A 22,722-nucleotide genomic window follows, 5' to 3' on the forward strand; every position below is an offset into this window, starting at 1 on the left:
ACTGACATAACAAGAGAAAACAGCTGATGCACAACCAAATTTAGAAATTGCAACTGGTGTATTCTTATATACTTACTCTCAATAGTAAGTTCCAAAATAAATCTCTCTCTCTATATATATATATTATCTATAAGCTTTTGTTGCTTATGCCTAGAACCAGCCCTGTGGGCAGTAACCACCACCACCACCCCCCACTAGAAGCCCTGAGAGTCTCGCTGCATTAGTTGCAACCAATGCTGAACATTTTTGTGCAAGCCTGAGCCTCTCTTTTATTAATGATGATATTAACATTACCCCCTCTATTTCCTTTTCACTAGGGGCTACCTGTATTCAGGCCTAGAGTTTGGGGCGGAGTGCTACTGTGGCCACAAGATCCAGGCCCCCAATGCATCTGAGAGTGAATGCAACATGGAGTGTAAGGGCGAGAAGGGCAACCTGTGTGGAGGGGCCAACCGCCTGTCAATCTACAGACTGGAGCTGAGCCAGGAGTCAGCGCGCCGCTGTGAGTTTCAACCACCTATCACCACAATGCAAGCTGTCTGTTTATCCATGTAACCCTCTGAGGGGAAATGGATATGGCGTGAGCTGCGGTGGGATGGGGCGTTGAGTTTGAAGGGATGTTCAGAGGCCACAGGGGAGGGTGCTCCTCCTCCCTCCCCACCCCTTCTTTGTCTCCTAAGATCATAGCCACCAGTGTGCAATCTTTGGCAGTATATCTATTTCTCAGGGAAGAGGCTCCAAGCTTGTTTATATTCAGAGTTACAATAACAACATTGTGATTGTTGTTATTTCTCTTTTTACCTGTCTGCTAAAGCAGATTGCAGATCTGGTTCTCATGGCCTTGGGCTAATATATATACTGAACAAAAATATAAACACAGCATGCAACAACTTCAAAGTTTTGAATGAGTTGCAGTTCATATGAGGAAATCAATGTCCTTAGGCCCTAATATATGGATTTCAAATGACTGGGAATAGAGATATGCATCTGTTTGTCACAGATACCTTAAAAAAAGCTAGGTGCATGGATCAGAAAACCAGTCAGTATCTGGTGTGACCACCATTTGCCTCATGCATTCCAACATATCTCCTTTGCACAGAGTTGATCAGACTGTGTGAAGTTGCTGGATATTCTTTATTTAACTAGGCAAGTCAGTTAAGAACAAATTCTTATTCACAATGACAGCCTAGGAACAGTGGGTTAACTGCCATGTTCAGGGGTAGAACGACAGATTTTTACATTGTCAGCTCAGGGATTCAATCTAGCAACCTTTTGGTTACTGGCCCAATGCTCTAACCACTAGGCTACCTGTCATGGTTACATGTGCTATGAGGTTGTGAGGCTGGTTGGAGGTTCTGACAAATTCTCTAAAATTAAGTAATTCCCCGGCAACAGTTCTGGTGGACATTTCTGTGGTCAGCATGCCAATTGCACATTTCCTCAACACTTGAGATATCTGTGGCATTGTGTTGTGTGACAAAACTGCACATTTTAGAGTGGCCTTTTATTGTCCCTAGCACAAGGTGCAACTGTGTAATGATCATGCTGTTTAATCAGATTCTTGATATGCCACACCTGTCAGGTGTCTGGATTATCTTGGCAAAGGAGAAATGCTCACTAACAGGGATGTAAACAAATTTGTGAAGAAAATGTAAGAGAAATAAACATTGTGTAGCATATGGAATATTTCTGCGATCTTTTATTTCAGCTCAGGAAACATGGGACCAACACCTTACATGTTGCGTTTGTATTTTTTTCCTGTATACTGTAGCGTGACAAACTAGCACAGGAAGCTCCAATGAAGCATTTCATTACCAAAGAAGGAAATGGTTTCTTATGTGAGTGATGGCAGGAGGAGGAGATAGAGGAAGACCTAAAGAAGGTGGGAGGAGGGAGTGAGAAACTGAGAGATGGGGGGAGAGAGGGAGACAGAGAGAGAGAGAGACAGAGAGAGAGAGATTGAAAGCATAAGACAAAATATAAAAAGTGAGAGAAAGTCAGAAAAAGAGTGGTTGTCTCTCCTCCCCTGTATGCAGCTGTGAGAGTTCTGGAGGCAGGAGTCACATCTAAAATACATTTAGTCCCTCACACACTATGACTAACTCCTCCAGGTCTCCAACACACGGACCACCTGCCATGGAAAATATATTGGCTGTAGTGCCCTGCTGTCTGTACATACCAATGAGTATTCTCACCTCTCTTGGTGCATAACCTACACAGACAGCTCACTTCCCTGTTATTTGCTGTTTTACAGTATGACTAGGCCTGTTAATTGCTGTTTTGCAGTATGGCTGGGCCTGTTATTTGCTGATTTACAGTATGGCTGGGCCTGTTATTTACTGTTTTACAGTATGGCTGGGCCTGTTATTTGCTGATTTACAGTATGGCTGGGCCTGTTATTTGCTGTTCTACAGTATGGCTGGGCCTGTTATTTGCTGTTTTACAGTATGGCTGGGCCTGTATTTAGCTGTTTTACATATGCCTGGAGCGTGTATATGCTGGTCTACAGTATGGCTGGGCCTGTTTTTGCTGTTCTACAGAATGGCTGGGCCTGTTTTTTGCTGTTCTACACTAGGCTGGGCCTGTTTTTTGCTGTTCTACAGTATGGCTGGGCCTGTTTTTTTTGCTGTTCTACAGTATGCTGGGCCTGTTTTTTGCAGTTTTACAGTATGGCTGGGCCTGTTTTTTGCTGTTTACAGTATGGCTGGCCTGTTTTTTGCTGGTCTACAGTATGGCTGGGCCTGTTTTTGCTGGTCTAGTATGGCTGGGCCTGTTATTTGCTGTTTACAGTATGGCTGAGGCCTGTTATTTGCTGTTCGTAAGTATGGCTGGGCCTGTTATTTGCTGTTTTACAGTATGGCTGGGCCTGTTATTTGCTGGTCTACAGTATGGCTGGGCCTGTTTTTTGCTTCTACAGTATGGCTGGGCCTGTTATTTGCTGTTTTACAGTATGGCTGGCCTGTTATTTACTGTTTTACAGTATGGCTGGGCCTGTTATTTGCTGATTTACAGTATGGCTGGGCCTGTTATTTGCTGATTACAGTTGGCTGGCCTGTTATTGCTGATTTACAGTATGGCTGGGCCTGTTTTTTGCTGTTCTACAGTATGGCTGGGCCTGTTTTTTGCTGTTTTACAGTATGGCTGGGCCTGTATTTAGCTGTTTTACAGTATGGCTGGGCGTGTTATATGCTGGTCTACAGTATGGCTGGGCCTGTTTTTTGCTGTTCTACAGAATGGCTGGCCTGTTTTTTGCTGTTCTACACTATGGCTGGGCCTGTTTTTTGCTTGTTCTACAGTTATGCTGGGCCTGTTTTTTGCTGTTTACAGTATGGCTGGGCCTGTTATTTGCTGTTTTACAGTATGCTGTGGACCTGTTTTTTGCTGTTCTACAGTATGGCTGGCCTGTTTTTTGCTGTTCTACAGTATGGCTGGGCCTGTTTTTTGCTGTCTATAGTATGGCTGGGCCTGTTTTTTGCTGGTCTACAGTATGGCTGGCTGTTTTTGCTGGTCTACAATATGGCTGGGCCTGTTTTTTGCTGTTCTAACAGTTGGCTGGGCCTGTTTTTTGCTGTCTACAGTATGGCTGGGCCTGTTTTTTGCTGTTCTACAGTATGGCTGGCCTGTTTTTGCTGTCTAAAGTATGGCTGCCTGTTTTTGCTGGTCTACAATGGCTGGGCCTGTTATTTGCCTGGTCTACAGTATGGCTGGGCCTGTTATTTGCTGTTTTATAGTACGGCTGTGCCTGTTATTTGCTGTTTTATAGTATGGCTGGGCCTGTTTTTTGCTGTTCTACGGTATGGCTGGGCCTGTTTTTTGTATGGCTGGGCCTGTTTGCTGTTCTACAGTATGGCTGGGCCTGTGTGCACTGTGGTTGCCCATAGGGACAGTCTGGGGAGGAAGGTTGTTGAGACAGCCAGTGCAGGAGAGCCAGGCAGTCCCTGGTGTGATGGTAACGGCTCAGGGCAGGCCGCTGCTGGGTCAGGGCCTCATGCTCTGTGTTAGGTTCCTAGCAAGGCCAAGGGAGAGGTCGATGGATACTATAGGGGTCAAACTGAAAGCTTTGTTCAGTCAGAATACACATGAAAATCGGTTAGTGATCGATACTAATCTAGTATGTTGCGTTTCTCCTTGGTTCAGATGGGAGTGCCATCTTTAAGGGGTGCTTCCACAGACCTGACAACGTCACCCTGGCCCTGCCCATCAGCGCTGTCATCCAGAACATGTCAGTGGAGAAGTGTGTGGACTTTTGCACAGAGAAGGTGAGGGAAATGTACATGTTGTGAAGTCAGATTTTGATGTCTGTTTGCTTGTTTGCTGAGAAAGAGAGAGAGATTAGCTGTGTTCGAATACCCATACTAACATACTGTATACTACATACTTAATGAGTATATACTACATAGTATATACTATTAGTTAATTTTATTAAACTGTAAACGAACATTATCCTTTCAAATGAGCTACTAGGGCTGCGTTTCAAACTCATAAGACACACCCTCCTCCACTTACCCTCGCCTTTTGCCCTTGGGGGAATCCCCATGGCCATCTTTGTCGTTTGTCCAAATGATAAGCCAAGCAAGGGAAGTTGGCAACGTAAGCCCCTCAGCCCTCGTTTTTGATTGAATTTGCGAGTGTACAATTATGTTCACTCCGGGCCTGAAACGCCCCATAATTCAATTCGCGATGATTGTACATCCGCTAAGAAAAGTCAGCCAAAACTTAAAACCAACATTAATATGGAGTCAACACACAAGTGTAAGTAAAAACGAATGCAAATAAGTTAGAAATTGTGCTACTAATGCACATGACGACTCAAAATGCACATGACAACTCAAACATGTAACAAAAGTAATGATGTTTTTGTTTAGTTAGCTTTTGGAAACGTTAACTTGCGCACATAACATTCCTTGACTTATACATTGTAATTTCCGATTTACCTGATATAGTAGGATGGCAAACATTCGATGTCTGCGAATGCATTGTCTATGAAATGCAATCATAATTGACTGTAGCGCATATAAGGCACACACACAACAGTTCCATGATGACTGAAAACACAACCGTGGGATGAACGAGTGACACATTTCCGTGCAAGAGTGGTCCATTTAAAATGTATTAATTATTTTATCGCCCCATGCCCTGCAAATGTCAACTCGTCAGACATCATGAAACAAACGTCAGACGTGTCCACTTAATTTGAGGGCTGAGGGGAGAAGGTGTGTCTTTTAAGTGTTTGGAATGCAACCTAGCGCTTCGCCTGTCTACCGGAAGTTGATGCTGTTGCTATGCAACCTCTTGCTAGCTTGTTAGCGTAACAAATTACTAGCTAGACATTTTACGACTTTTACGGTCTGTTCTTAAATTCAATTTGGAGTGCCAGTTGGCCCTGAGTGCGCTTGTAAATTCAGTGTGTTGTCAAAATGTCAGTTTGTAAATTGAGAGCACACACTGGACGCTCTGGCCGAGGAGTAGAGTTGACCAGAGCACTCTGGCCTCACAACCGCTGTCAAGCAGCCAAGCTAATTGGCTGGCTACTTCCAGACACGTATGATAGAACAACTCACTCTGACCATTTTACTCACCCTAGCAGAGCTGGTTAGGCACCGGACATATTCAACGGGTGTTGAGCATTTGTAAATGTATCAGTTATTTAGCGCTTTGGTACACTCAGACGAGAGTGCTCTGAAATCGGAGTAACGTTAGCTACCCAGAGCGAATTTACGAAAGCACTCGACTATACCACTTAGCTAAGCTAAGAATGACGGGCATAATGATAGCATCTAGTTAATATACTGGCAGGTTTGATAGCATATAGTTAATATACTGGCAGGTTTGATTATTAGTAGCCAACTCACATTAAGTAGCTAGTTAACATACCAGTACATAATGCTGTAACGATATTCTATGTGGTTCATTTTTATTTATATTTATTTTTTATTTCACCTTTATTTAACCAGGTAGGCTAGTTGAGAACAAGTTCTCATTRACAACTGTGACCTGGCCAAGATAAAGCATAGCAGTGTGAACAGACAACAACACAGAGTTACACATGGAATAAACAATAAACAAGTCAATAACACAGTAGGAAAAAAACAAAATGAGTCTATATACATTGTGTGCAAAAGGCATGAGGTAGGCAATAAATAGGCCATAGGAGCGAATAATTACAATTTAGCAGATTAACACTGGAGTGATAAATCATCAGATGATCATGAGCAAGTAGAGATACTGGTGTGCAAAAGAGCAGAAAAGTAAATAAATAAATAAATAACGTTCATAAGGATAGCGTCGCTAACAAATTGTCAGTCAACATAACGTGTAAGGTAACTTATTTGAAAAGTCATTACATTGCTTAACATTAACCATTTGTACCCTAAACCGCGGGACCAGCTTTCGGCAGGGCAGGCAGAGGGGCAGGTTTCGGGTCGAGAGCAGCCTCACTGCGGTGACGATCTGCGCCCACTTTCTGGCGCAGCATGGCGCGCTAAAGGTGGACATGGGCGGCGTCCCATGTTTCCTCCGCGCGCCGGAACCAGTCGTCCACCACAGGAGCCTCGGTCTGACTCTGATGCCAAGGAGCCAGAACCGGCTGATACCCCAATACACACTGGAAGGGGGTGAGGTTAGTGGAGGAGTGGCGGAGCGAGTTCTGGGCCATCTCTGCCCAGGGCACGAACGCTGCCCACTCCCCCGGCCGGTCCTGGCAATAGGACCTCAGAAACCTACCCACATCCTGGTTTACTCTCTCCACCTGCCCGTTACTCTCGGGGTGAAAACCTGAGGTAAGGCTGACCGAGACCCTCAGACATTCCATGAACGCCTTCCAGACCCTCGACGTGAACTGGGGACACCYATCAGACACTATATCCTCAGGCACCCCGTAGTGCCGGAAGACGTGTGTAAACAAGGCCTCCGCAGTTTGTAGGGGCCGTAGGGAGACCGGGCAAAGGGAGGAGACGACAGGACTTAGAAAAACGATCCACAACGACCAGGATCGCGGTGTTACCCTGTGAGGGAGGAAGATCAGTCAGGAAATCTACCGACAGGTGCGACCATGGCCGTTGTGGAAAGCGTAAGGGTTGTAACTTACCTCTGGGCAGGTGCCTAGGAGCCTTGCACTGGGCGCACACCGAGCAGGAGGAAACATAAACCCTCACGTCCTTAGCCAAAGTGGGCCACCAGTACTTCCCACTAAGACAGCGCACCGTCCGACCAATACCAGGATGACCAAAGGAGTGTGACATGTGGGCCCAATAGATCAGCCGGTCGCGGACAGCAGACGGATCGTACAGASGCCCAGCTGGACAATGGAGGGGGGTGGGCTCTGTCCCACACGACCGGCGCTACCAGGCAGGAGGCCGGGAYTATGGGAGTGTGTTCCATGAGCCGCTCCTCTGTGTCATACAGCCGGGACAGTGCGTCTGCCTTCACATTTTGGGAACCTGGTCTGTAGGACAGGGTAAACACAAAACAGGTAAAAAAAAACATGGCACACCTTGCCTGACGAGGATTCAGTCTCCTTGCTGCCTGGATGTACTCCAGGTTGCGGTGGTCAGTCCAGATGAGAAAATGGTGTTTAGCCCCCTCAAGCCAATGTCTCCACGCCTTCAATGCTTTAACCACAGCCAACAACTCCCGGTACCCCACATCATAGTTCCGCTCTGCCGGGCTGAGCTTCATCAAGAAGAAGTCACAGGTGCGGAGCTTCGGTGGCGTGCCCGAGCGTTGAGAGAGCACGGCTCCTATCCCAGCCTCGGATGCGTCTACCTCCACTATGAACGCCAAAGAGGGATCCGGATGGGCCAGCACGGGAGCCGAGGTAAACAGAGCCCTTAGGTGCCCAAAAGCCCTGTCCGCCTCAGCTGCCCACTGCAAACGCACAGGACCCCCCTTCAGCAGTGAGGTAATGGGAGCAGCCACCTGGCCAAAACCCCGGATAGATCTCCGGTAGTAATTGGCAAACACTAAAAACCACTGCACCTCCTTTACCGTGGTGGGAGTCGGCCAATTACGCACGGCTGAAATGCGGTCACTCTCCATCTCCACCCCTGATGTGGAAATGCGATACCCTAGGAAGGAGACGGTCTGCTGGAAGAACAGGCATTTCTCAGCCTTGACGTACAGGTCATGCTCCAACAGTCGACCAAGTACCCTTCGCACCAAGGACACATGCTCGGCGCATGTAGCGGAGTATTTCAGAATGTCATCGATATACACCACTACACCCTGCCCGTGCAGTTTCCTGAAAATCTCGTCTACAAAGGATTGGAAGACTGATGGAGCATTCATCAACCCGTACGGCATGACGAGGTACTCATAATGCCCTGAGGTGGTGCTGAACGCCGTTTTCCACTCGTCTCCCTCCCGGATACGCACCAGGTTGTAAGCGCTCCTGAGATCCAGTTTAGTGAAGAAGCGCGCCACGTGTATTGACTCAATCGCCATGGCGATGAGAGGTAGCGGGTAACTGTACCTCACCGGGATTTGATTGAGACCTCGATAGTCAATGCACGGGCACAGACCTCCCTCCTCGTTCTTCACGAAAAAGAAACTCGAGGAGGCGGGTGAAGTGGAGGACCGAATGTACCCCTGACGCAGGGATTCAGAGACATACAGTGGGGAGAACAAGTATTTGATACACTGTAATCCAGAAAATCACATTGTATGATTTTTAAGTAATTCATTTGCATTTTATTGCATGACATAAGTATTTGATACATCAGAAAAGCAAAACTTAATATTTGGTACAGAAACCTTTGTTTGCAATTACAGAGATCATACGTTTCCTGTAGTTCTTGACCAGGTTTGCACACAATGCAGCAGGGATTTTGGCCCACTCCTCCATACAGACCTTCTCCAGATCCTTCAGGTTTCGGGGCTTTCGCTGGGCAATACGGACTTTCAGCTCCCTCCAAAGATTTTCTATTGGGTTCAGGTCTGGAGACTGGCTGGCCACTCCAGGGCCTTGAGATGCTTCTTACGAAGCCACTCTTAGTTGCCCTGGCTGTGTGTTTCGGGTCATTGTCATGCTGGAAGACCCATCCACGACCCATCTTCAATGCTCTTACTGAGGGAAGGAGGTTGTTGGCAAGATCTCGCGATACATGGCCCATCCATCCTCCCCTCAATACGGTGCAGTCGTCCTGTCCCCTTTGCAGAAAAGCATCCCCAAAGAATGATGTTTCCACCTCCATGCTTCACGGTTGGGATGGTGTTCTTGGGTTGTACTCATCCTTCTTCTTCCTCCAAACACGGCGAGTGGAGTTTAGACCAAAAAGCTCTATTTTTGTCTCATCAGACCACATGACCTTCTCCCATTCCTCCTCTGGATCATCCAGATGGTCATTGGCAAACTTCAGACGGGCCTGGACAGGCGCTGGCCTGAGCAGGGGGACCTTGCGTGCGCTGCAGGATTTTAATCCATGACGGCGTAGTGTGTTACTAATGGTTTTCTTTGAGACTGTGGTCCCAGCTCTCTTCGGGTCATTGACCAGGTCCTGCCGTGTAGTCTGGGCTGATCCCTCACCTTCCTCATGATCATTGATGCCCCACGAGGTGAGATCTTGCATGAGCCCCAGACTGAGGGTGATTGACCGTCATCTTGAACTTCTTCCATTTTCTAATAATTGTGCCAACAGTTGTTGCCTTCTCACCAAGCTGCTTGCCTATTGTCCTGTAGCCCGTCCCAGCCTTGTGCAGGTCTCAATTTTATCCCTGATGTCCTTACACAGCTCTCTGGTCTTGGCCATTGTGGAGAGGTTGAAGTCTGTTTGATTGAGTGTGTGGACAGGTGTCTTTTATACAGGTAACGAGTTCAAACAGGTGCAGTTAATACAGGTAATGAGTGGAGAACAGGAGGCGCTTCTTAAATAAAAACTAGCAGGTCTGTGAGCCGGAATTCTTACTGGTTGGTAGGTGATCAAATACTTATGTCATGCAATAAAATGCAATTAATTACTTAAAAATCATACAATGTGATTTTCTGGATTTTTGTTTTAGATTCCGTCTCTCACCAGTTGAAGTGTACCTATGATAAAAATGACAGACCTCTACATGCTTTGTAAGTAGGAAAACCTGCAAAATCGGCAGTGTATCAAATACTTGTTCTCCCCACTGTATGTCTCCATAGCCACCGTCTCCGCTTGCGACAGGGGATCCACGTGACTCCTGGGAAGTGCAGCGTCTACCATGAGATTTAACGCACAATCCCCCCGTCGATGTGGTGGTAATTGAGTCGCCTTCTTTTTGGAGAAGGCGAGAGCCAAATCGGCATATTCTGGGGGGATGTGCAGGTGGAGACCTGGTCCGGACTTTCCACCGTGGCAGCACCAACGGAAACCCCTACACACCTCCCCGAGCACTATCGCGACCACCCTGTTAGAGCCCTCTGTTGCCATGAAATGGTGGGGTCATGACGAGCCAACCAGGGAAGGCCTAGTATCACGAGAAACGCAGGAGAGTCAATGAGGAAGAGACTGACTCTCTCCTTGTGACTCCCCCGCGTCACCATGGCCAGGGAGATGGTGACTTCCCTAATTAACCCGGACCCTAATGTCGACTACCCGGACCCTAACCCGGACCCTAATGTCGACCCTAATGTCGACTATCCAGAGCGTGTACCGGGAAAGGTCTAACCGCAGGAACAATGGGAATCCCTAAACTAAGGGCGAACACTCTGTTGATAAAATTCCCAGCCGCGCCTGAATCGACGAGCGCCTTATGCTGGGGAATGCGGGGAAAACTCAGGAAAACAAACATGAACAAACAGGTGGTTAACAGAGGGCTCTGGATGGGAGTGGTGCCTACTCACCTGGGGTGATGCCAGAGAGCCCTGCCTGCTGCCTCGACTCCCAGAGGGACCAACCCGGCACCGACCGGCAGAGTGCCCTCTGCGGCAACAGATGGTGCACGTGAAGGCCCCTCCTCCAGCCTCCCTAAGTGCAGCCTCTCCCAGCTCCATGGGCACCGGAGCGGGGGTGCTGGAAGATGGAACCAACAGAGCCCTCTCTGGACGTCCGCTGGTGACCAGCAGGTTATCCAACCGGATGGACAGATCCACCAGTTGGTCAAAGGTGATGGTGGCATCCCTGCAGGCCAGCTCCCGCCGGACGTCCTCGCGCAGGCTGCATCGATAGTGGTTGATAAGGGCCCTGTCTTTCCATCCTGCTCCGACGGCCAAAGTCCGGAATTCGAGGGCGAACTCCTGGGCACTCCTCGTCAKCTGCCTCAGGTGGAAGAGCCACTCCCCCGCCACTCTAACGTCGGGCGGGTGGTCAAAGACTGCCCGGAAGCGGCGGGTGAAATCTTCGAAGTGGTCCAACGCCGCATCTCCTTCTCCCCACACGCCATTTGCCCACTCCAGAGCTCTCCCTGAAAGGCATGAGATGAGGGCAGACACCCTCTCCCTTCCCGAGGGAGCTGGGTGAACGGTGGCCAGGTGTAGGTCCAGCTGTAATAGGAACCCCTGGCACCGTGCTGCCGTCCCTTCATTCTCCCTGGGAAGGGAGAGAAGCAACGCACTGGGATCGGATCCAGGAGGGACGGGTAGAGATACCCCTGGTTGTGCTGGTCGAGGCGCTGGAGAGACTCCCTGTCTCTCCCAGCGGTCCATGGTCTGGACAACACGATCCATCGTGGCGCCGAGATGTTGCAGCATCGCAGAGTGTTCTCGGACGCGTTCCTCGACACCTCTAACCGGGGTACCTGCTCCTGCTGACTCCATGGGTGGAGTGGAATTCTGTCACGGGTGTGCGTACTGGTAGCAAAGTCAGGTGCAGGAGAGCAGAGAGTTGTGAACAGGCGCACACTTTATTTAGGCAGGAGCAAACAGCAGACGGACGCAACTGCGTCAAAACCTCCAGCAAAAATGGCAAAAGTGCAAAGCGCGAAAACAGTCACAAAAGCTATAGTTACCAAATAAACATACTTCGTGAAATAAACACGGAACATGGAAAACCAGCCTGGTGCGTCACATAAAACACGTAACACAAAACAATTCCACACAAGGACATGGGGGGAACAGAGGAATATATAATGTGATTAGGGAATGTAAACCAAGTGTGCGGGGAACAAGACAAAACAAATGGAACAATGAAAAATGGAGCGGCGATGGCTASAAGGCCGGTGACATCGACCGCCGAACGCCGCCCGAACAAAGAGAGGAGCCGACTTCGGTGGAAGTCGTGACATATCCGCTCTCGTCGGACTTCGGCTGCATATTTTCCGCCATTTTCTTCAAATCTGAAAATGTATGAAGCCACGCCCATTTCCTGAAAAATTGCATTATGCACGGAAATAGTGTCCACTGCATGTATACTTCGTATTTTGGCGAATTTAGTATGTCATCCGGAAACTTTTGGCATACTAACTATATCCATACTATGACCAATAAGCATACTATATACTCAATTTACGTCACAAATAGTATGGCTAGTGCGGTTAGTATGAGTATTCGACACAGCTATAGTGTTGTGTGCAAGTGTATCATATGCATATATCTTTCTCCCTCTGACATCCCTCTACTCCCTCCTTCCTGACCTCAAGGAGCTGTCCCTAGCGGTCCTGGCTGGAGACAGGTGTCTCTGTGGGTTCCCCACCCCCCACTTCTCCCTCCATGAGATGGAGGATGAGGAAATGTGCATGCACCGCTGCCATGGTGAAGAGTTTGAGAGCTGTGGGAATGACAAGTACTTTGTGGTGTACCAGACACAGGTCCAAGGTAAACGATTCACTATGTGCCACTGACCTCATCATTCTAAGCCCTCTCTAGTTGTAATGACTGGATACAACTACATCAATTACCATTACCAATGTCATTCATATTAAAGGATGGATTTCCATAGATTTGTATTGATGCTCTGAGTAGAAGAGATTGGCAGAGTGCTGAAAGTGGTACAGGAGTGGCAGTATTTCAGACCATGGGCCGGTGTTGGGAGGGTGTTCTTGTGAAACGGCTAGCTCACTTATTTCACACCATCACCCCCCATCCCCCACGTGGCTGTTTTATCACACTTCTGCAGATGGCTGCTCAGATAGGCTGTGAGCAATGCAGCCTTAGTGCTGTAGCAACTCTAATTACATTCAGAAGCAAAAATAGAGGCTCAAATAAACCGTGTACAACAACAACCTGGTCTGGACCAGTCATATTATAAGGATACCATTAAAAACAACAGTCAATGCAACTCAAAAAAGGAAGCCTACTGTGTAGTTGTTTAAAAAGCTATATATTTAAAACTATTCACTGGCCATGTATTATGTGACCTTTATTTTCTGCTCCAGTATGAGGAAGGCCTGTGCATCCCCAGCTGTCTCAGCACACATTACTGATGTACTGTAGCATCTCTTGCTTCCGTAGCCCTTTACACACGTAGCCGTTAACGGGTTGAAAATGGCTCTGTTAAGCACCTAAATTGGGCCCAGTGGCTGTAAGTAACATGCTATTAATAACGTCAGAGCTCAGGCTCTGCACTTCACAGTGCTGTATGCATTTTTACATTTWWWWWWWWWWACATTTTAGTCATTTAGCAGATGCTTTTATCCAGACTGACGTACAGTTACAGACTTACAGTTAAGATAGCTAAGTGGGACAACCACATATCACAGTAAGTACAAAGTCAAAGCTAGTGGTGAGAAGGGGTGCTGTGGGATTATTTAAGATACTCTTTGAAGAGGTAGGGTTTCAGATGTTTTCGGGAAAATAGGCAGGGACTTTGCTGTCCTAGCTTCAGGGGAAAGATTGTCCTGGCACCCCAATGGTGGAACTGAGAAGAGCTTGGACTAGGTTGAGCAGCAGCTGCCCTCCTGTAGAGGTGGGAGGGCCAAAACACCAGAGTTGGCAGAGCGGAGTGCTCAGGTTGGGGTGTAGGGTTTGAGCATAGCCTGAAGGTAGGGGGGGGGCAGTTCCTTTTGCGGCCCCGTAAGCAAGTACCATAGTCTTGTAGTGGACACGAGATTCAACTGGAAGCCAGTGGAATGTGCGGTGGAGCGGGTTGACATGGGAGAACTTGGGAAGGTTGTACACCAGGCGGGCTGGAGGGTTCCGGATAAGTTGCAGGAGTTTGATGGCACCAGCGGGGAGCCCAGCCAACAACGAGTTGCAGTAGACCAGACGGGATAAGACAAGTGCCTGGATTAGGACCWGCGCCGGTTCCTGTGTGAGGTAGGGTCGTGTTGTCCAGGGTCACGTCAAGGTTCTTTTCAGTCTGGGAGGGGGACACCGTGGAGTTGCCAACTTTGATGGAGGAAAAACAGCTCTGTCTTGTCGAGGTTGAGCTTGAGGTGGTGGGCCGACATCCAAGCTGAGATATCTGCCACGCATGTAGAGATGCGTGTCGCATCCTGGGTGTCAGAAGTAAGGAAGGAGAAAAGTAGTTGTGTCATCCACATAGCAATGCTAGGAGAGACAATGTGAGGATATGACAGAGCCAAGTGACTTGGTGTATAGAGAGAAGAGGAGAGGGCCTAGTACCGAGCCCTGGGGGACACCAGTCTTGAGAGTACGTGGAGCAGACACAGATCCTCTTCATGACACCTGGTAGGAGCGGCATGCCAGGTAGGATGCAATCCAAGAGTGTGTAGAGCCTGAGACYCCCAGCTCCGAGAAGGTGGAGAGGCGGATCTTATGGTTCACTATGTCGAAGGTAGCGGATAGATCTAGGAGGATGAGAACAGAGGATAGAGATTTAGCTTTGGCAGTGCGGAGAGCCTCCATGACACAGAGAAGAGCAGTCTCGGTTGAGTGACCCGTCTTGAAGCCTGACTGGTAAGGGTCAATTAGATTGTTCTGAGAGAGATAGCTAGAGAGTTGGTCAAAGACGGCACACTGTTTTGGAAAGAAAATAAAAAAGTGATACTGGTCTGTATTTTTTTACATCAGAGGAGTCGAGTTTGACTGACAGCCGTTCTGAACTTAAGCACCTCATGCAACAAGAAGTTGCTAATCTGGCAACTTTTGCACGTTTTGTTGTCTGAGTGAGGGAAATTATGTAAATTAGGATGACTAGATGCATTTTGAAAGATAAGAAGTTCAGGATTATAATAAATATAGCTTTGATGTCATACAAGCAAGCCAAGCACTTCACATTTTCATTTCATAAAACTCATGTCATATACAGTGTCAACATTTATGATCACTATCATTGATGTACAGTTACAAGATGACATTGCTTCATACCCTGGGTTGTTCTGAGCAGAATGAACCCATATTTGTCTATTGTGAAGAAAATTCATAGCGGAACACCCGCCTCACATGACCAATGTTCCCTCTAAATTGCGCACGTGCGCACCTCCAGCAGGACTGCGGCGCAGATGAAACACCAAYCTGTGCAGAGATGCAAGAGATTGAACTTCACTGAGTTCGCACTATATAGATCAAGTTTTTCCTGTGATCTAGTCAACATTATATCAGCCCATTTTCAATGCAACAAACCATAACAAATCTAACTTTGCAACCTTGAGTCTCAAATTTTGTTGTAGGCAGAGCCAGAGCGCAATGGAGTAAAATTATATTGGCGGGGTAGCCCACGAGCGGTCTTTCAATAACCCGCAAGTGAATGCACTTTTCAGATCAATAAATGCGCTTTTAAGATCAAGAGTACATTGGGTGATATTCTTAGCCCAGTTATAGATAAGTATAGGTCAGCAATGGGGAGTTACTGCTTCTTCCTACAAGAGCACAAAACGTGTAGACTGCATTTCAAGCTGTCTTTGAAAAGCCAGTCAGGTAAAAAGCTTGTGTCTTAATTAAAGGGGAGGTGTTGTATTTTGAGACAGGCTTGAATATGCAAATACGCCAATATGCAGAGGGATAGCCTACATTGTCTAATTATCTGTATGGTAGTAATAATTAATTGTAGTTTGTAAAGTGGTTTCTTGCACCATACAATGCAATTTACAGTCACCTGCAGTATTTGGCCTATGGTGTTACAGACCAAGTAAAAAATCATGAATTAATGTCAAGCCCTTCATAATTTAAAACCTTTTTAAAAGTCTCATGCAATGTAGGCCTGCATTGAACACCACATATAGGCTACTGTAGGCTATATCATATAAATCAAAAGCTATTTCCATGTGAACATGTTATTGGATTTGCTCCATTGGTTTTGTTGGTAGGGCTACATTATACCGAAATGGCCACAATAGCCTATTGGCTACTGTCTAAAACTGTAAGGGTACAGCCTCAGTGTTCACTGTAAACCCGGCCTGGAAGTTGCACAAAATTCTCACAACTTCAAGTTTCCGCTCACAAGACCAAAAATGCCCTCAGTGCCCACCAAAATTAGAGAGAACATTGCTCATGACTCCTTTCTATGCGTAAAAAGAACAAGCTTTCAAATTATGCCCACCTGACCAAGGTTGCATTTATAAGGGGCCGTAAACAACAACATAATTATTAATTAATTGGTTTTCCCTCATGTAAGCCTACTGGTTGTTTGGTTGATTTCGGAATGTAATGTACAATTTAGGCCTTTGCTTTTTACTGTGATTTTTAATGTTATTCCTTGCTTTTGCAGGTCTAATTGCTATTGATAGATATACAGGTTTGCGTTATTGATGGGTATAGGACCAATGTAGCCAGTTGGTTGTGCTCTGAGGTGAGCACTTGCACAGAGCTCCTGTTGTCTGGCTGTCCACTCAGGTGGTGTCGAAATTGGCAGTGCATCTAGCGTTATGCTTTCATCGCCTTGACTAGCTATGGTCCTAAATCGATGGTTACGGTTTGTGCTGTTTTAATGAGCACGTCTTGGCCTATCAGTCTTTGTGGTGCTTCTCTTCAACATACTGTAGCGTGATTTCTTGTGTGCAAAATGTCAGTTGTTGTGTATATGGCTGCATTTCAGATATACAGTACCAGTCAAAAGTTTGGACACACCTACTCATTCAAGGGTTTTTCTTTATTTTTACTATTTTATAGATTGTAGAATAATAGTGAAGACATCAAAACTATGAAATAACACATATGGAATCATGTAGTAGACAAAAAAGTGAGAAACAAATCGAATTATATTTTAGATTTTAGATTCTTCAAAGTAGCCATTCTTCTTTGCCTTGATGACAGCTTTGCACACTCTTGGCACTCTCTCAACCAGCTTCACCTGGAATGATTTTCCAACAGTCTTGAAGGAGTTCCCACATATGCTGAGCACTTGTTGGCTGCTTTTCCTTCACTCTGCGGTCCAACTCATCCCAAACCATCTCAATTGGGTTGAGGTCGGGTGATTGTGGAGGCCAGGTCATCTGATGCAGCACCGCAACACTCTCCTTCTTGGTCAAATAGCCCTTACACAGCCTGGAGGTGTGTTGGGTCATTGTCCTGTTGAAAAACATTATTTTTTTCCCTAAGTGCAAACCAGATGGGATGGRGTATCTCTGCAGAATGTTGTGGTAGCCATGCTGGTTAAGTGTGCCTTGAATTCTAAATAAATGACTGACAGTGTCACCAGCAATGCACCTCCACACCATCATACCTCTTCCTCCATGCTTCACGGTGGGAAACACACATGCGGAGATCATCTGTTCACCTACTCTGCGTCTCACAAAAACACAGCGGTTGGAGCCCAAAATCTCAAATTTGGACTCATCAGACCAAAGGACAGATTTCCACTGGTCTATTGTCCATTACTCGTGTTTCTTGGCCCAAGCAAGTCTCTTCTTTATATTGGTGTACTTTAGTAGTGGTTTCTTTGCAGAAATTTGACCATGAAGGTCTGATTCAGGCAGTCTCCTCTGAACAGTTGATGTTGAGATGTGCCTGTTACTTGAACTCTCTGAAGCATTTATTTGAGCTGCAATCTGAGGTGCCGTTAACTCTAATGAACTTATCCTCTACAGCAGAGGTAACTCTGGGTCTTTCTTTTCTCTGACAGTCCTCATGAGAGCCAGTTTCATCATAGTGCTTGATGTTTTTTGCGACTGCACTTGAAGAAGCTTTCAAAGTTCTTGACATTTTCCGGATTGACTYACCTTCATGTCTTGGAGTAGTATTGTTTCTCTTTGCTTATTTGAGCTGTTCTTACCATAATATAGACTTGGTCTTTTATCAAATTGGGCTTTCTTCTGAATACCACCCCTACCTTGTCACAACACAACTGATTGGCTCAAACGCATTAAGAAGGAAAGAAATTCCTGTTAATTGAAATGTATTACAGGTGACTACCTCATGAAYCTGGTTGAGAGAAAGCCAAGAGTGCAAAGCTGTCATCAAGGCAAAGGGTGGCTGCTTTGAAGAATCTGAAATATAAAATATATTGATTAGTTTAACACTTTTTTTCGTTATGATTCCATATGTGTTATTTCATAGTTTTGATATCTTCACTAATATTCTACAATGTAGAAAATAGTAAAACTTAAGAAAAACCATGGAATGAGTAGGTGTCCAAACTTTCGACAGGTACTGTACAACAGGTGTAGACTTTACCATGAAATGCTTACTCATGAGCCCTTTCCCAACAATGCAGAGTTAAAATGTAAGAAGGAAATAGTAACACAATAAAATAACTATAACGAGGTTATATACAAGGAGTATCGGTACCAAGTCAATATGCTGGGGGTAAGAGGTAGTTGAGGTGAAAATGAGTCTATACTGTAAAAGTGATACATTTGATTATATGATATCCCTGTGGCTTTAGGCTAGGCTATGCTAGTCAGCTTTTTTGATGGGGGGGATCCCGGATCCGGGTTTGTGACTCGTTAGAGYTTATTAAGGGAGAAAGAAAAGTTTATGGCCGTATTACTTGAGTTTCCTGCCTAGKAGTAAAGATATTATGTTTGTTCAGATGTGTAGGAGGAGACTCAGCCTAGGAGGAAGGGTTAAATATCAGTGCTTGTGTGCAAATCTTTTTGTCTGAATGCAGCTGTATTGACCCTCTTGGAAGAATTAACTTGGTTAACCTCTAACGGGTCACAAACCCGTATCCCCCCCATCAAAAAAGCAGACTAGCATAGCCTAGCCTAAAGCTACAGGGATATCATATAATCAAATGTTCATGAAATCACAAGTCCAAGACACCAGATGAAAGATACAGATCTTGTGAATCCAGCCATCATTTCCGATTTTTTAAATGTTTTACAGGGAAGACACAATATGTATTTCTATTAGCTAACCACCATAGCAAAAGACACAACTTTTTTCCCCCACCATTTCTTTCCTGCATAGGTAGCCATCACTAATTCGACCAAATAAAGATATAAATAGCCACTAACCAAGAAAAAACTTCATCAGATGACAGTCTGATAACATATTTATTGTATAGCATATGTTTTGTTAGAAAAATGTGCATATTTCAGGTATAAATCACAGTTCTACATTGCAGCTGCAATCTGAAATAGCGTCGATGCAGGCAGAATAATTACAGAGACCAACGTCAAATACCTAATTACTCATCATAAAACATTTCTGAAAAATACACAGCGTACAGCAAATGAAAGCCCAACATCTTGTGAATCCAGCCAATATGTCAGATTTTTTAAGTGTTTTACAGCGAAAACACAATATAGCATTATATTAGCTTACCACAATAGCCAGAAACACAACCGCATTTACCAGCAGCAAATGTTAGCGATCATAACAATCCAGCAAAAGATATATAATTGGACTAACCTTGATAAACTTCATCAGATGACAGTCCTGTAACATCATATTACACAATGCATATAGGTTTTGTTCGAAAATGTGCATATTTAGCAGCACAAACCGTGGTTATACAATGTGATCAGTAGCAGCATTTCATGCATTCTGGCGGACAAATCCTTTTACATTTTTCCACATAAATACGGAATAACATCATAAATAGCTCTTACTTTTGGACGAGCTTCCATCAGAATCTTGGGCAAGTTGTCCTTTGTCCAAAATAATCGTTGCTCGGTTGTAAAACGTCCTCTTCAACTTTGGAACTAGCAGCTAACAATAGCTATGTGGCGCAGACATGCCCAAATGTTCAAAACGCAATACTAAGGAAATTCCGAAAATKGCAATATACTCTCATAAACTGATATAACTCGGTTTAAAATAACTTRGTTATGATGTTTCTAACACCTATATCGAATTAAATCACAGACGGATATATCTTAGGCCTATAACGAGAGCTTTTGAGCATGCCATCCTGAGGTCCTCCTTTGCGTCTTGACGAACGTCGAAAAGATCGCACCCCCCATGCCATGGCCTTTTATAAGGTCTGAGATCTACGTAGAAACTCCATTCCAATTCTCATTGGTTACTGACATCCAGGGGAAGGCGCGTGCAGTTCATGTCGACCCATACGATACATACAGAGCTTTAAACTGATCTGAGAACAGAGCCTCGTTTTCAGACCTTCGCAGTTCCTGTCATGAATTTCGCTGCAGAAAGAGTTCTGTTTCACCCACAGACATAATTCAAACGGTTTTAGAAACTAGAGATTGTTTTCTATCCAATAGTAATAATAATATGCATATTGTACGAGCAAGAATTGAGTACGAGGCAGTTTAATTTGGGAACGATAAATGTCCAAGTTGAAACAGCACCCCCTATAGTGACAAGAAGTTAAGCTTTCATAGTGTCTGTTGAGTTCTCCTAACTGTTCCCTTTCAATTGCTACCATGCAACATTTACATTTATCCCTATCCATATAGGCCAATTCCCACGAGTGTAAAGGGTTAAACAGCCTCCAGAGTTATAACATCATAATCAACACAGAGCTCCACTCACACCAACCACATTACTCACAAAGCTTACACATCTACTGAGTCAGTCTCTATGTCATGAGGGTCATTGTGTTGTATAGTGCAGGACATTTGAAGCAATGACTGGATTTCAATGGCGATATACATTACCTTTGCCCAGTTCTTTCTCTGTAGTAGAAGCACCTGTCTGCTCAAGGTCTAGGCACTTGTCATCTCCCGTATGGACTACTGCGACTCGCTGTTGGCTGGGCTCCCCGCTTATGTCATCAAACCCCTGCAACTTATCCAGAACGCTGCAGCCCGCCTGGTTTTCAAACTTCACAAGTTCTCCCATGTCAACCCGCTCCTCCGCACACTCCACTTGCTTCCAGTCGAAGCTCGCATCCACTACAAGACCATGCTGCTTGCCTACGGAGCAGCAAGAGGAACTACCCTCCCTACCTTCAGGCTACGATCAAACCCTACACATCAACCCGAGCACTCCGTTCTGCCACCTCTGGTCTATTTGCCCTCCCACCACTACAGGAGGGGAGGGCAGCTCCCACTCAGCTCAGCCCAAGCTCTTCTCTGTCCTGGCACCCCAATGGTAGAACCAGCTTCCCCCTGAAGCTAAGACAGCAGAGTCCCTGTCCATCTTCCAAAAGCACCTGAAACCCTACCTCCTCAAAGAACATCTTAAATAATCCTCCTTCTCAAAAATGTTAAATGTAGGATGTATGACCCTGAAATAGCTTTCTATGTTCACCAGTCATTCAGGGGCTTACAGGGGCCCTTTGAGATTCCCTCTGTCATGCTAAAGTACATAGGCCCTTTGACATTCTCACTCACTCACCAGCTAGTATTGTATTTAAAGTTTGTGTCTGGTTCATAACATTTTCATAACATTACATTTTTTGGAAGGAACACAAATAATTCTGAGTATTTCATGTATTATCATGTATTATTGTGTATCATGTATTATTGTGTATCACATGTGTGACCTGTGTTCTTTCCTGTGTTCCCTCAGATAACCGTTGTATGGACCGGCACTTCCTGCCCACGCGTTCCAAGCAGCTGATGGCCCTGGCCAGCTTCCCCGGGGCTGGCAACACCTGGGCCCGCCACCTCATAGAGCTGGCCACTGGCTTCTACACAGGCAGCTACTACTTTGATGGCTCCCTCTACAACAAAGGTACAGTAGGCCTAACCTGGAGGTAACAGGTGACATGGGTACTGGATAGTTATACATTGGGAAGTCATGCAGTCACAGGCAAAATTACACTATTAAGCATGTTCACGTTTTGTCGTTGTTTTTTCTTTTAAAAGGCTTCAAAGGTGAGCGAGACCATTGGCGGAGTGGTAGGAACGTCTGCATTAAAACACATGAGAGCGGCAAGAAGGAGATTGAAGCCTTTGACGCCAGCATCGTCATGATCCGCAACCCTTATAAAGCCCTCATGGCTGAGTTCAACCGCAAGTACGGCGGCCATATTGGATTTGCCTCACAGGCCCACTGGAGAGGGAAAGGTGAGACTTCAGACAATGATACAGTGCCCTTATTGCTATGTAATTATTGCTGTAATTACAGTGTAACAACTATTGTCATTACTCTTTATATCACTTTATTTACACTGTACTTAGGGTTGGGGTTGAGCCAGGATGTGGACAATATGCTAGGGTTAGGGCTAAGGTTAATAGGGTTACTGCTGTAAGTACAGTGTAAGTACAATGTGTAGTTACAATACTGTTACACAGTAATTACATGAGTATAGTTGCACAGTAATAAGGGTAATGTAAAGTTTTACCCAATTGTCTGATTATTGATGAGTCATGACTAGGTGAACTCAACAGATATGAACAGGGTTGGTATAATGTAGATGTGCCCTTCCTCCATTAMGCTACTGTGTGCCAATGTTCAGTGGCTCTCTCCTTATCAACTAATGTGGTAAACCAACAGAGGATTTCAATTTACAGTACCAGAAAAAAGTTTGGACACGTCTACTCATTCAAGGGTTTTTCTTTATTTTTACTATTCTCTACATTGTAGAATAATAGTGAAGACATCAAGACTATGAAATAACACATATG

The 22,722-nt window shown here is 45.6% G+C and overlaps 1 protein-coding gene across 3 annotated transcripts in view; it reads left to right on the top strand.

Moving 5' to 3' along the window:
• The window catches only part of LOC111958084 (sialate:O-sulfotransferase 2), a 96,480-nt gene that overhangs the window by 67,869 nt on the left and 5,889 nt on the right, over nucleotides 1–22,722 (top strand). For 2 of the 3 annotated variants that reach the window (XM_023979268.2, XM_023979270.2), the window contains 5 exons: nucleotides 318–502; nucleotides 4,138–4,259; nucleotides 12,541–12,715; nucleotides 21,662–21,826; nucleotides 21,961–22,161. In XM_023979268.2, the coding sequence (XP_023835036.1) occupies nucleotides 318–502; nucleotides 4,138–4,259; nucleotides 12,541–12,715; nucleotides 21,662–21,826; nucleotides 21,961–22,161 (848 nt within the window). The remainder of the gene's footprint in view (nucleotides 1–317; nucleotides 503–4,137; nucleotides 4,260–12,540; nucleotides 12,716–21,661; nucleotides 21,827–21,960; nucleotides 22,162–22,722) is intronic. The other variant, XM_023979271.2, reaches the window with a different exon arrangement.

The sequence above is a fragment of the Salvelinus sp. IW2-2015 genome, linkage group LG33 (genome assembly GCF_002910315.2).
Source record: "Salvelinus sp. IW2-2015 linkage group LG33, ASM291031v2, whole genome shotgun sequence".
Taxonomy (NCBI): Eukaryota; Metazoa; Chordata; class Actinopteri; order Salmoniformes; family Salmonidae; genus Salvelinus; species Salvelinus sp. IW2-2015.